Source organism: Ctenocephalides felis, unplaced genomic scaffold (assembly GCF_003426905.1).
Source record: "Ctenocephalides felis isolate EL2017-DRISC unplaced genomic scaffold, ASM342690v1 CF-g0.4_SCAFFOLD_00845, whole genome shotgun sequence".
Taxonomy (NCBI): Eukaryota; Metazoa; Arthropoda; class Insecta; order Siphonaptera; family Pulicidae; genus Ctenocephalides; species Ctenocephalides felis.
In genome coordinates, this window is record NW_020536999.1 from 5,321,017 (window position 1) to 5,334,862 (window position 13,846).

General features: G+C 30.7%; 1 protein-coding gene across 1 annotated transcript; it reads left to right on the forward strand.

Moving 5' to 3' along the window:
- The first annotated feature begins 1,305 nt into the window (after positions 1-1,305).
- Positions 1,306-12,529, forward strand: LOC113370754. The gene is made up of 8 exons (XM_026611447.1): positions 1,306-1,384; positions 2,633-2,880; positions 5,030-5,173; positions 6,744-6,852; positions 8,901-8,953; positions 9,326-9,520; positions 9,607-9,750; positions 12,440-12,529. The coding sequence occupies exons 1-8, from the start codon at positions 1,360-1,362 to the stop codon at positions 12,527-12,529; spliced, it is 1,008 nt and encodes a 335-aa protein (XP_026467232.1). The 5' UTR covers positions 1,306-1,359.
- Positions 12,530-13,846: the final 1,317 nt, after the last annotated feature.

Below are 13,846 nucleotides of genomic sequence, written 5' to 3' on the forward strand. Positions count from 1 at the left end.
AAATGAGCAAAATCAAATGTAAATCATAAATCAATTTATCTCCGGAACATTAACAATCGTCATTTCATTTCGAATTCAATTTAAAAAAAAATAGTTGCCTAATTTGCACAAAATCGAAAAAGTACTCCCGTATAGTCACAGTCTAAACGCATTTGCAAATAATTCTATGCGACATTTTCACTTATACTGTGCTTAGCTTGGCGGCATTTTCATATTTTTCAATAGTTTTCACAAAATTGGAAAAGTGCTCCAGTACATAAACGGTCTGAACGCACTTGCGTAAACATTTGTACCAGAGTGGCGCTTAGACTGTGCTTAGCCCGGGTAATTTTTTGAATTTTTAATCCAAAATTACAAAAATATTTTTGAAAAAAAAAATTAGGAACAAAAATTGTTTTTCCCAAAAGCAATTATTTTGTTGAAACAAGCAGAAAGTTCTTTGAATCATTTAAATCGGACGCTTAGTTTTCTCAAAAACTGCCATTTTTTTAACATTTAGCTCTGTATCTCCGAAACCGCTGGGCCTACCTTGGCCAAAAACTAATAACCACTTTTCCCCGTCATTACGAACTGAATGTTTTTTGGATCATACAAATAGGATGCTCCGTTCTCTCAAAAACTCGATTTGTATTTTCTGCACTCTTTGCTCCGTATCTCCGTAACGGCTGGACCTGCCTTTGCCAAAAACTAATCAGCACATCTCCCTATCAATAGGGATCGAATGTTTTTTAAACCATTCAAATCGGTTGATCCGTGCACCCGAAAACGTGAACGAAAAAATGCGGACATACAAAACACATACACACACACATCCATTTTTTCTGAGGTATGCCCCTTAAAAATGTTCAGTATGCCCCTTAAAATGTATATATATATATATATATATATATATATATATATCACAAATGAATTCTGAGTGGATAATAGATATTAATTTGGAAATATGAACGAACAACACTCTTTTTTGCACTAATTTATTAAATAATAATTTTCAAAAACGCTTCGAGACTAGGTTTGTCTCATCATCAGTGTGTTATAATTTAAAATTTAAAATATGGAAATCTAAATTAGCATTTTGTGTTATCCATTACAAAAATATTGTTAAATTAGTGCAAAAAGAGTGTTGTTTGTTCATATTTCCAAATTATATATAATATATGTGTAAATATATATATATATATATATATATATATATATGTGTGTATAAATATTATATAACAATGTATGTGATATTTATCTATCATTGATTCATTTATCTCTGCACAGAAAATAATTATATCTCTCATGTCAGTATACAAAATTCCGCGTGTCTGTGCACATCGAAATAATTTTACTTTTTCTAAAAAAAAAAGTAAAATTATGAACCACCTACGAGAAAAACAAGGTAGATTTATCTAAATATATTGTTTGATTATTAATTTCCCGTAGGGTAAAATTTTGTAATCGACCAAAAATCGAAATTCAAAATTTTTGCATTTCCTCACGTTTTGAAGGTTTCTGGACATGCCTTAGAAAAATAGAATGTGTGCGTGTGTGGATACAAAAATAGTTATTTTATTTATACTACAATTTTTCTAGAAATATTTTTTATGGCTAAACAACGTTTCCGGGCCAGCTGGTATATATATATATCTACATCTTCTATATATATAAAAATAAGTCGGGTTTTTCTTCCTGATGAAATAAGAACGCACTAACCGATTTCGACAATTTTGCATTCGTTGGAAAGGTCTGTAGCTCAGAAAATTAGTCGTGCATGGCTTCGTGCCCTAATGCAAATTGCTGGAACTTCACGCACCGTAATTAAAAATTCGAGTAATGACATTAGTGAGAATTATCAGAATTATGCTTGGTTAAGTCAACGAGCAATTCTTGCCGCAAAGAATAATGATGTACACGCACTGAATTTCACCATTCAATCAAAAATTGCTGGCGATTTGGTGACATACCAATGATTCCGACTGGTCTTCCGTTTGACTTCAAACGATTGCGATTTCCAGTTCGCCTTGCGTTCGCAATGACAATTAACAAGTGGCAAGGCCAATCGCTTAGTGTTTGCGGGATAAATTTCAAATTGATCATTTAGAAAATCATTGTTTCTCACATGGGCTGTTATACGAGTTGGAAAACCATTTGCTTTGTTTGTGTTAACGTCAGACCAAAAAACAAAAAATGTGGTTTACCAAAGAGCACTTCAGTGAAACGGATAATTTGCGGATTCACTTTCATTTACTTAGAGAAGTTCAACTAAACAACACTTCATTTTTGTAATCGAAATAAATTCATTACTGTTGTGTAATAAAATCAAATTTTTCCTTTTCAAATATAAAACAAACAAAAAATTTCTTCATCTTTCTCACGAAACCATCTGGTGGCGAAACGGAGTTCGTCGTATATATATATATATAAAAGTAGTATATATATATATATATATATATATATATACTACTTTTTAGATTACTGAATGATGACACATCAAGTGTCGAAACGTTTAATGGAATAAATAATTTTGTTATTTAATCTTTTTTTTAATTCGACGGTTGGGCTGCAAAAATATTACATATATATATATATATATATATATATATATATATATTATATATATATCTACATATACTATATTTTTTCCCAGATACCACTTACCAAACGATCCATCCCCAAGAGACCTTCTCGGGCCACGTCTGGGTCGAAACCGACGTCAACCATTGTCTGGCCCTCTGCGAGACCGGAGTGGTCGGCGGTCGTGACGTCGATGGAAGTCAAATTTATTTGGGCCGGGCCAATCACAACGGCGACATCCTTCCGGCCAAAGTGATTCCTGGAAGTAGATCGGCCTACGTCTCCTATTGCGGGAAAGAGATCAGGGTGCACCAATTTCAGGTAGTAATTCAAGTATTTATTACACAATATAGTAATGAAATATTCGAGAAATTTTAAACGTTTTCAAATATATTATTACAAATACTTACTGTGTAACTTTCATTATTTTTCTTGCTATCTTATTGTTATATCTGAGCAAATCAAATGTAAATCATAAATCATAAATCAATTTATCTCCAGAACATTAACAATCGTCATTTGTCATTTCATTTCGAATTCAATTTCAAAAAAATATTTGCCTAATTTACACAAAATTGAAAAAGAACTCCCGTACAGTCACAGTCTAAACGCATTTGCAAAGAATTCTGTGCGACATTTTCACTTATACTGTGCTTAGCCTGGCGGCATTTTCACATTTTTCAATAGTTTTCACAAAATTGGAACGCACTTGGATGAACATTTGTACCGGAGTGGCGCTTAGATTATGCTTAGCCTGGGTAATTTTTTGAATTTTTCGAATTTTCAATCCAAAATTACAAAAATATTTTATGGAAAATAAAAAAGATGTGATAATTTTTTATCCTCAAAAGCAATTGTTTTGTCAATACAAGCAGAAAGTTTTTTAGATGATTCAAATCGGAAGCTTAGTTCACTCAAAAACTGCCATTTTTGCACATTTAGCTCTGTATCTTCGAAATGGCTGGACCTGTCTTTGCTAATCACCTCTTCTCCCAATCATTACAAATTGAATGTTTTTTAGATCATTCAAATCCTATACTCCGTTCTCTCAAAAACTTGATTTGTATTTTCCGCACTCTTTGCTCCGTATCTCCGTAACGACTGCATTTGCCAAAAACTAATCAGCACATCTCCCACATTAATAAGAATCGAATGTTTTTTAAACCATTCAAATCGGTTGATCCGTGTTCGCAAAATCGTCGACAAAAATTTATATCCGCGACACATCAATTTTTTCTAAGGTATGCCAAAATGTTCCGAAACCTCTGAAATGTAAAGATAAATGAAAATTTTCATTTTCGATTTTTTGCGATTGCTATAACTTACCCCACAGGAAATTAAAAATAGTATTTTGATTTTCTTAATTATGTATTTCTTAAAATTTGATAAATAGTATAGGCCTGTGGAAAGTGACGTTTTCCGAATATTTAAAAAATGTAAAATATATTTAGTTCTGTGAAACTGTAAAAAAAGATCGAAAAGGACTCTACTGACGAGCAAAATGGTAAAAAGACTGGAAAAAGATTCTGCTGCGAGTATAATGCAAAAAAGAGCAAAAAGGACTCTACTTATACGCAAAGTCTAGAAAAGATTATAAAGGACTCGACTGACTAGCAAAATGCTAAAAAGACTGGACAGGATTCTACTGACGACCAATGTCAAAAAAAGTTCAAATAGGACTCTACTGACGAGCGACCTGATAAAATATTAAAAAGGACTCTACTGACGACCGAAATGAAAAAAAATCGAAAATGATTCTGCTGACGAGAAAAATGCAAAATATGGTGAAAGGGACTCTATTGACGACCAAAGTGAAAAAAAATTAAAAAGAATTCTACTGACGAGCAAACTGATAACATGATTGAAAAGGACTCTACTAATACGCAAAGTCTAGAAAAGATTAAAAAGGACTCTACTGACGAGCTAAATGCAAGAAAGAATGTAAGGGACTCTACTGACGACCAAAATGCAAAAAAAAATGTAAGGGACTCTACTGAGGGCCAAAATACAAAAACGAATGTAAGGGACTCTACTGACGACCAAAGTGCAAAAAAGGATGTAAGGGATTCTACTGACGACCAAAATGCAAAAAAATCGACAAAGATTCTGCTGACGAAAAAAATGCAAAAAAGGGTGAAAGGGACTCTACTGACGACTACAATGTAATGAAGATTTAAAAGGACTCTACTGACGAGCAATCTACTGATAAAAATAAAAAAGTGACTTTACTGATGATCAAAAATCCTTAAAAACTAGCTCACGTGATTAATGGACGCCCCCTAAAAAGAAAGAGTACGACTCCACTGACGAGCAGAATGCTAAAAAAGAACAAGAAGGACTCTCCTAACAACCAAACCGATAAATTATCAAAAAAGATTTCACTAACAAGTATCGTAAACATAAGTCGTGCCATAGATGTGACTCCCGTACACACAGGTCGTTCTAATATTAAATTTTTCTTTTTTTATAGATGCTGGTGCGTCCTCAATATAAATGGGTCACTTGCCAAAATGGTTTTGTGCCACCAAATGCATTTCCTGCAGGAGAAACTTTGCACGGAGAAACTTTGTATGCTGGAAGAGTTACTGCACGAGGAGCCACAACCATCGGAAAGGTAACTTACACTTTATAAGGGATGACTGTATATTATTAAATAGAAGTCAATAAAACAAATTAAAAAAAAGAGTGCGCGTAAGGATCACACGCGATTGAAGTAGAACTTATTTGCTACTGTATAAAGTAGCAAATTTAAGTTGAGTAAAAATAAATACATCATATAAAAATTTTGAATAATGTTTATTAGTAATATGGTAACACTCGTGATGCACACATTTATTAGTGTCTCGTCAACCATTATAACATTTATATAATGATAAATTATAAATTATATATTTATGATTGCATTAATAATATGTATAATATTTATAAACAATAATGTAATCAAAGTCGTACTTGAAATATGACATGATCGTTTTAAAGTAATTGCTGATTAATAAATTCTATAATATTCATTCACACAGTGGATTATGTTAAACAACGCCTAAACAAATATTGTTTTTGCAAATTAACTCATCCTGTAAGAATTGTGTTTGAAGAACTTCATGTAATTAAAATTAACATACATTCATTCACTGTTTGTATTTTTTAACTTTTTCGCTGACGATATAATCTCATTCCTCGAACAGCTGTAATATCCGTCTTGGCTAACAAATTGAAGCCATACTTTTATATTTGTTTTATTTATTAAGCCCTGCACATAGCTTGATCTATGTATAGGTGAAATTAACCTTTCAGATACAGTATCTAGTTTAGGTAGATAATTTGGTATAGGTGGAAATACAAACTCGTTAAATTTACACAAAGTGGGAATTTTACCCGAATTTAATATCTATCGACAAGTTTGACATCCAACCTGATTATTTGAATCAATATTAAAAAAACATTATTAAACATTTGATATTTCTAAGCCACTTTGAAGCCAAAGTCGATCACACACAAAACATACATAGCCAAAACTATCATTTCTTACGCAGCGCAGATTTTTCCTTAGTTTCATTATTTATTTGCGATCATTTGCACTACAATTATTTATGGGGGACGGGATAAAATATTTTTCCGATCCTGACATTTTTATTAACTCACGAATTATATTGCTAACCCATGTCGCGCCTAAAGAAGTTTTACTTCAAAAAATGTTTAGAGACTACGAGCTAAATACAAAACTCAAGTGAAAGTCGACACATTTTTTGTTTGTTTTTGACATATGATTTGACATTTGATGTATTTTTTGTTTTGCTCGCAGACTAGATCGATTAATTGCGATAGCTGCGCTTACTAGCGTCGTAGTCTTCAACTTCACGTTGGCGTTTTCGTTGCATTTGTACGGATTTACACCCGTGTCGCGCCTAAAGAAGTTTTTACACCCATGTCGCGCCTAAAGAAGTTTTACTTCAAAACTTACTCTTGGTTTTTTGCTAAAACACTCTCACATATTTATGGAAACTCTCTGGATATTCCACTTCATTTTTACGTTTTTTCCTAGTAATTGTAAGATTAATGGGGTGATTCTGCCGTTACAGAGTTTATTAAAATAGCGTCGGTAGTGAAAATTATGCAAATGTCTTTCTATTTGCATTTAATATTTTGTAGCATTAGTTATAAATACTTTGGTTTGTTCATCACAGGTTCATCCCAGTCATAAATGCTGTTACATCCCCTTTTGTGGAAAAGAAGAAAAACACGACGTTTACGAGGTGCTGGTGATGACTCAACCACCGACACCACCGCCATACAGTTATTATTAATTGAATAATTCATTAATCAAAACTAATGGATAGGTAAAATATATATCACCAAAGCGTCTCAAAGAAGAATATGCAATGATTTACTACAAAATATCACATAACATCTAAGGGTGCTATCGCAGGATAGCAATCCTTCTCACGCAGTCAAATAATATGTAACTGTAACAATAAATAGCTGAATGTACTTTGTATAGCTTGCTATGAAAAATAAAAAGAAAAATCAAATATTTAAAAAAAATGAATAAAATACTAATAATGCTAATATGTGCAAATAATCGATTTAATCAATAAATATTCGATTGGTTATATGGTCTCTACCTGTCTTACCAGTTGACCTGGTTGAAAACTACTTGTCTTCATTTCTACATGCCTATATATATCTACCTGTTCACATAATCAAAAACAGCTTGCATGGAATAAAAGTAAATTTTATCTAATTTCTCTTGAGTTAAATAAAAAAGAGTGTCCCTGACAAAGTTTTTGAGTTATTTAAAAAAAATGTAGAAAATGTCCCGAAATTTTGTATGGAAAACTTAAGACAAAATATGTATATGTATATGTAATATGTAAGGGCGAATGCAGATTGGATTTATGCAAAATTTTCATAAAAGACTATATTAAACTGGAGAAAAATTTAGCAAATTTTATCTAGTTTCTGCTAAGCTAACTAAAAAAGGAGTGCCCGGGACAAAGTTTTTGAGTTATTCAGAAAAATGTAAAAAATGTCCCTGAATTTTGTATGGAAAACTCAAGACAATATTTAAAGCCGAGTGCAGATGGGATTTATGCAAAATATAAAAAAAGTTTGAAAGAAAATGTAGCCATTTTTTTAACTTACTAAATGTAGTTCATCTAGTTTTTGCAGAAAGAGTGTCATCAAAGATATTTTCAATGTATTCTGAAAAATGTAAAAAGATGTCCCTAAATTTGGTATAGAAACTTGGGACAATATGTAAGGGTAAGTTCACATCGAGTTTATTGAATTTTTTTTATGATAATATATTAAACTGTTTATAGAGAAATTTAGTACATTTTATCTAGTTTCTTATAAGCTAACAAACAAGAGGGTCCCGGAACAAAATTTTTGAGTTATTTGAAAAAAAGTATAAAAGTGTATCGAATCCATATATTATAAATATGTAAAATACTTTAGGGCGAGTACAAATTGTTCAAAATTTTGGTATCAAAGTGTATAAAACAGTTTATATGAAATTTTAGTAAATTTTATCTAGTTTCTGCTAAGCTCACAAAAAAAGAGTGTCCCGGAACAAAATACTTGAGATATTTAATAAAATGTATAAAAGTGTCCTGAGCCCATCTATTGTTAAAGTGCAAAATACATTAGGGCGTGTTTAAACTATACGACATTTTTGTATATGTGTGTATAATAAAGTTTATGTAGGATTAAGTGTATAAGACAGTTCATGTAGAATTTAGGTAAATTTTATCTAGTTTCTGCTAAACTAACAAAAAAGAGTGTCTCGGACAAAATTTTCGAGTTATTTAATACAATGAATAAAAGTGTCCCATCACCCTATATTGTAAATATGCAAAATACATTAGATCGAGTACAAGCTATTCAAAATTTTTGTATCAAAGTGTATAAGATAGTTTATGTAGAATTTTAGTAAATTTTATCTAGTTTCTGCTAAGCTAACTAAAAAAGAGTGCCCGGAACAAAATTTTCGAGTTATGAAAAAAATATCCAGGTTCGATTCGTACTTTAACCATATAAACTCTCTCTATAATCTACAAAATCAATAACAACGATACAAAAATAAATAATCTACAAAATCAATAAACTCTTCATCAAGGTTAATTATTCAATTTCCCGATAATCAATCGCAAACCTAATAGTTATCATCGTTGACTGATAATGTTATCTGCGGGCAAAAAAAAAACACGACGGAAAAGATTTATTATTTTATTTAATATAAAACGTGAAGTACTAGATTCCGGTTGACCGGAGTTAACAACCTGTTGAAATTATTCCGGAATAATCGATCGAGATTGTGAACTAATATACCATGTATAAAGCGAATCTCTTTCATCCGGGTAACACCAGTCCGGATCCGCCCGGACATAAATGGGTAAGTATTAGGAAATATTTTATTTATTTATTCAAAGCACAAAGCAATTTTAATTCAAGTTAACCGACCTGTGTGTACGAGTGTCGCCTATGAACTATAACCGATTGCTTCACGTTAAATTATTGAGAATTCTAATTCGTTATCGTGATTTTTAAATTTTTTTCTAAATTTTGATGGTCAGTGGTCTTCTTTTTAATATTTATCAGTTTGCTCGTCAGTAGAGTCTCTTTTATTAACTTCTCGTAGGGTATGTTATAGTAATCGCAAAAAAATCGAAAATAATTTTTTTGCATATTTTTATGCTTCAGAGGTTTCTGAACATTTTGCCATACTTTAGAAAAACAAGTTTGAATTATTTTCGTTATTTTGCAGGTTGACACCAGCGTGGACACATGTCACCTTCTATTGGAAAATGCAGTCAAGTGCGGCCACGACAATAATGGTCACGACATGTATTTGGGTCGTGCCCACCACGATGGTGATACCCTTCCTGCCAAAGTCATACCCCAAATAAGGGCTGCTTTTGTGTCTCATAATTGCACCGAAATATCTGTGTCGAAATTTCAGGTAGTCTAATACAACTTATAAAACAATCATAAATTGATATGTTGATTATGTCAACTATTGCCACTTGTACCTAGTTTTTTTTTTAGATGTTAGTCCGACCAGCATATCATTGGATAAGGTCTCGAAATGGGCAAGTGCCACTCGATGCTGTTGTGGCTGGCAGAACTTCTACAGGGGAAAATTTATATGTTGCCAGAGTTTCGGCTAATGGGGCTCTAACAGTGGGAAAGGTAAATATAGACAGGGTATCCCAGAAAAAATTACATATTCAAAAAATTATTTAGAAGTTTCATTCTGTCAAAAATTCATATGTTTGGCATTGGATACGAAATATTTACTCAAGTCAATGAAGTGTTTTGCGTCTGAGTTTTTTTTACTGTGCTTCAATTCGTATGGAATTTTGGAATTAGGTTTATCTTACTATCAAGTTCAAAAGTGAAAATAATTTAGACTCCTTTGCCACTTCCCGGGGGGATGACATCCCTTTTCAGTGATGCAATTGTATCTCTTTCAAAATAACGTCGTATATCGATAAAAGAACTAATTATAAGAGAAAAATGTTTAATAATGTTGTTCAAAAAAGCAAACAGGCTACTGAAAATTTGTTTCTCTTTGCGTTTTTCATCATTTTTTGCTGATATCTTTAAAAATATACATTTTAACGAAAATCATGTAATGGACAAAATTATATCAATTAAAATCTTAATAAATCGGTGTTCTATAAAGTGTTCTAGGAACAATATTAGGCTAGATATGAAAATGGGGTTTTATAGTACTCAAAATAAGCTTTAAAATGAGTACTTCTGCGTGTAAAATGAGTGAACTATCATGCAAATAAAAGAGACGCATACAATGTTTTTTTCATTTATATCAAATAGTTTATGAGTGCCATTTCCACCAAATTAAAATTAATTGGATTCTATCTAGAATTAACTTGGTTCAAGAGATCTTAATGGATTCTTGAAAATATAACGACTTTGGTACAAACGATTTTCAAAAAGCTCATGATTTCATACAAAAAAATCAATTTAAAAAAAAACAGCCAATTTCTCATTATTATATCAGTGAAAGAATAAAAGATACGTATAAAGCTATATAGATGAAAAGTCAAGGACTTTTTCTGACCAATTATTGCTTTTTATTATTTTTCCGTTACACAAATATTGTTAGAGTTATGATTGTTTAAATAGTGCGCGGCTGTCCAACCAGAGTGCCTTTCGAGCCCTTTAACCCTTCGCCGTTTCAAAATAAGATAAGTTACGGTAAAATTTATGATATAGAAAGTTGTAGCTCATTTAATTACCTTTAAAATAGTGAATTACAAGTTAGGATAAAATCAGAATTAAAAGAGTTAAAATCCAAATAATGCGCGGGGTGGTGACGGAGTGCAAATTGTTTTCACTTCTGAACTTAAGATTAATATTAGACTGTTTCCAAAATATCAAGCAAATTGGAGCACAGTAAAAAAAAATCACAGGGCACACGCTTTTTTCCTCTACATTTACTGCAATAATTTTGTTGATGGTAGATTGAATAGAGCACATGCGAACAGAATTTGAGAAATTAATTCACTTCAAATATGAACTTAAGTAATAATGTATATTGAATTATAGTGAGAAAAATGTAATTTAGATATTAAAATTACGGTAAGCTAGTTAAAATATGGTACGAAGTAATAAAAATTATAGACAACATTATTGAATCAATTATTTTGGGTAGAAAAATCCAAGGTGATATTGTACCTTTACCGCGAATGCTATATATTAATTGTTTCTGAATTTGTTAGATTTTTTAAAAGACTGCAATTTCCAATACGTGTATCTTATATTATTAAAGAAATAATTAAAGTGTTAACTGGGGGAATTGAGAATCATCATTTTATTTGAAGCAGTTCTGCATTTAACATCAAACTTATATATTGGTGCAAATAGTAATTCGAAAAACGAAATTATTATTCTTAACTGAACGGCAAATATTAGTATAGGTTATTAAAACAACGTAGATGTGGGTACAGGACAACGTCTGTCGGGTCATCTAGTATATATATATATATATATATATATATATATAAATATATATAAATTACCTTCAATTTAAATCCTCTGCCGAAAGTCTAAATATATAACATAAATTTAGACCATCTTCATTCTTTCAACAATTCAAAGTTCTTTTTTCCCACACCAACTTTTCCATCTGAAACTTTTGCGCAAAGTATTAATAATATTTTATTATACATTATTATAATAGTATGTTCTATACTCACCTCTTAAGAAAAGAATATCCTATTGATAATAATTATAAAATTTTAATTATGTTCTTTCAAAATATTTTGATTGTTTAATTTTACACATTTTGATTGTTATATTTTACACTTTTTTGAAATAATAATGAACTTATACAGTCAACCTTCCGATAACGCGATACTCCTACAATAACTCATAACTTTTTTCAGCGCAACCTATGAATGACTCTAGTAACTAGAAATCGTTGTAAAAGGTTTGAATATCGACTATTTTAACTTTTATATGAAAACATGCCAGTTTATATTAGACATTGGTTTTAGTAGTGTCAGCGCTCTATCACAACACTTTAAAAAAAATCTGCTTCAAATTTTATTGTTTTAGAACAGATTTTACTTTAGCACCTGTTACATTTTTTTTCTTATCTATATCCCTTAAATTTAATAAAAACTGAAATATTTATCATATTTAATGTGTATCATATATCTTGTATTATTTGTTTCCGTATAACGCGGTGCAAATGCTGAAATTTGTAATAGTGTTTTTTACAACACGCTACGAACTTGCCGGGATGTGAGTTTCTTATACCGCGGTTTCCATATAACGCAATCCGCGTTATAACAGGGTTAACTAAAGTTCAAAAAATAATTTTTAATCGAATAAATATTTTTTCCCCCAGGTTCACCCAAGTCATGGATGCTGCTACATCCCTTACATGGGCCGAGAAGAAAGATACCAAGATTATGAAGTTTTGGTTATAAAATATTAATTGTAAAATTATTAATATAAAATTAAATTATTTTGAAAAAGAAACACGATTTTTCGATTCCTTATATTTACAATGTTTTTATTAAAATGCCTACATAATTTTACTCATAAAAATTCCTTCAAACTAATAATAATAATAATCTTAAGGCTAAGCAGAAATTTTTGAAATTACTTCACTATACAAAGAGCATAGAAAATTCATGACGACTCCATAAAATTTGTAAAATAATAAATATATATATATATATATATATATATTATATATATATATATATATATATTAGGGTGGTCCTTAACAAGGACATTTTCGAATTTTTTTTGCTCCCAGGGGCGAAATTGCTTCCAAATAAAAAAAAAATGATTCTCTGAAAGTTTTAGCTCTTTTTATAAACATTTAGATAGAGCGCACAATAAAAATTACTTGCATCTGTTTGTTACTAATATGTGCTCAAGAAATGTCAATCTATAAATTCGTGCGCCATCTGTGATCATTGATCGTGAACTCAAATCGTATGATACATAAGAATATTTATAAACCACATAACATGCACATAACCTCTTCTTAAATACATGTGAGCTGTTCTATTAATCTATTCATCATGGCATCAAGAATAATTTTGCAGCAAAATATCGTCACCAATAAATAAATATTTTGCTGCAAAATTGATGCCATGATGAATAGATTATAGAACAGCTCACATGTATTTAAGAAGAGGTTTGTGCATGTTATGTGGTTTATAAATATCTTATGTATCATACGATTTGAGTTCACGATCAATGATCACAGATGGCGCACGATTTTATAGATTGACTTTCTTGAGCACATATTAGTAACAAACAGATGCAAGTAATTTTTATTGTGCGCTCTATCTAATGTTTATAAAAGAGCTAAACTTTCAGAGAATCATTTTTTTTTTATTTGGAAGCAATTTCGCCCCTGGGAGCAAAGAAATTCGAAAATGTCCTTGTTAAGGACCACCCTAATATATATATATATATAATATATATATATATATATATATATATATCTGTATAGTATAATTAAATATTATTTTTTCAATTTCTGAACTATAAGTCTCTTTTATTATTCAAAAATTCATGTTTTTAATTTTTCAATTTTATTCAAAGTTTCGCAGAAGTGGGATGTCATCTGAGTCACGAAATATTGTTAACAATTAAAAAAAATTATACGTTTATATACTTATTTTAATTTTTTTTTAAATTTGAAGTATTCACCCCTTATACCTTTGTAACTAAATATTTTTTAAATAAAACCAAACTAAAATGCGACACAGAATGAATTAAATCTCCCATCTTT

Coding starts and splice junctions, on each gene's coding strand:
- LOC113370754 (XM_026611447.1), top strand. CDS start 1,360: ATGAACCACCTACGAGAAAAACAAG. Junction 2,881..5,029: donor TCAGGGTGCACCAATTTCAG/GTAGTAATTCAA, acceptor CTTTTTTTATAG/ATGCTGGTGCGTCCTCAATA. Junction 8,954..9,325: donor ATCCGCCCGGACATAAATGG/GTAAGTATTAGG, acceptor GTTATTTTGCAG/GTTGACACCAGCGTGGACAC.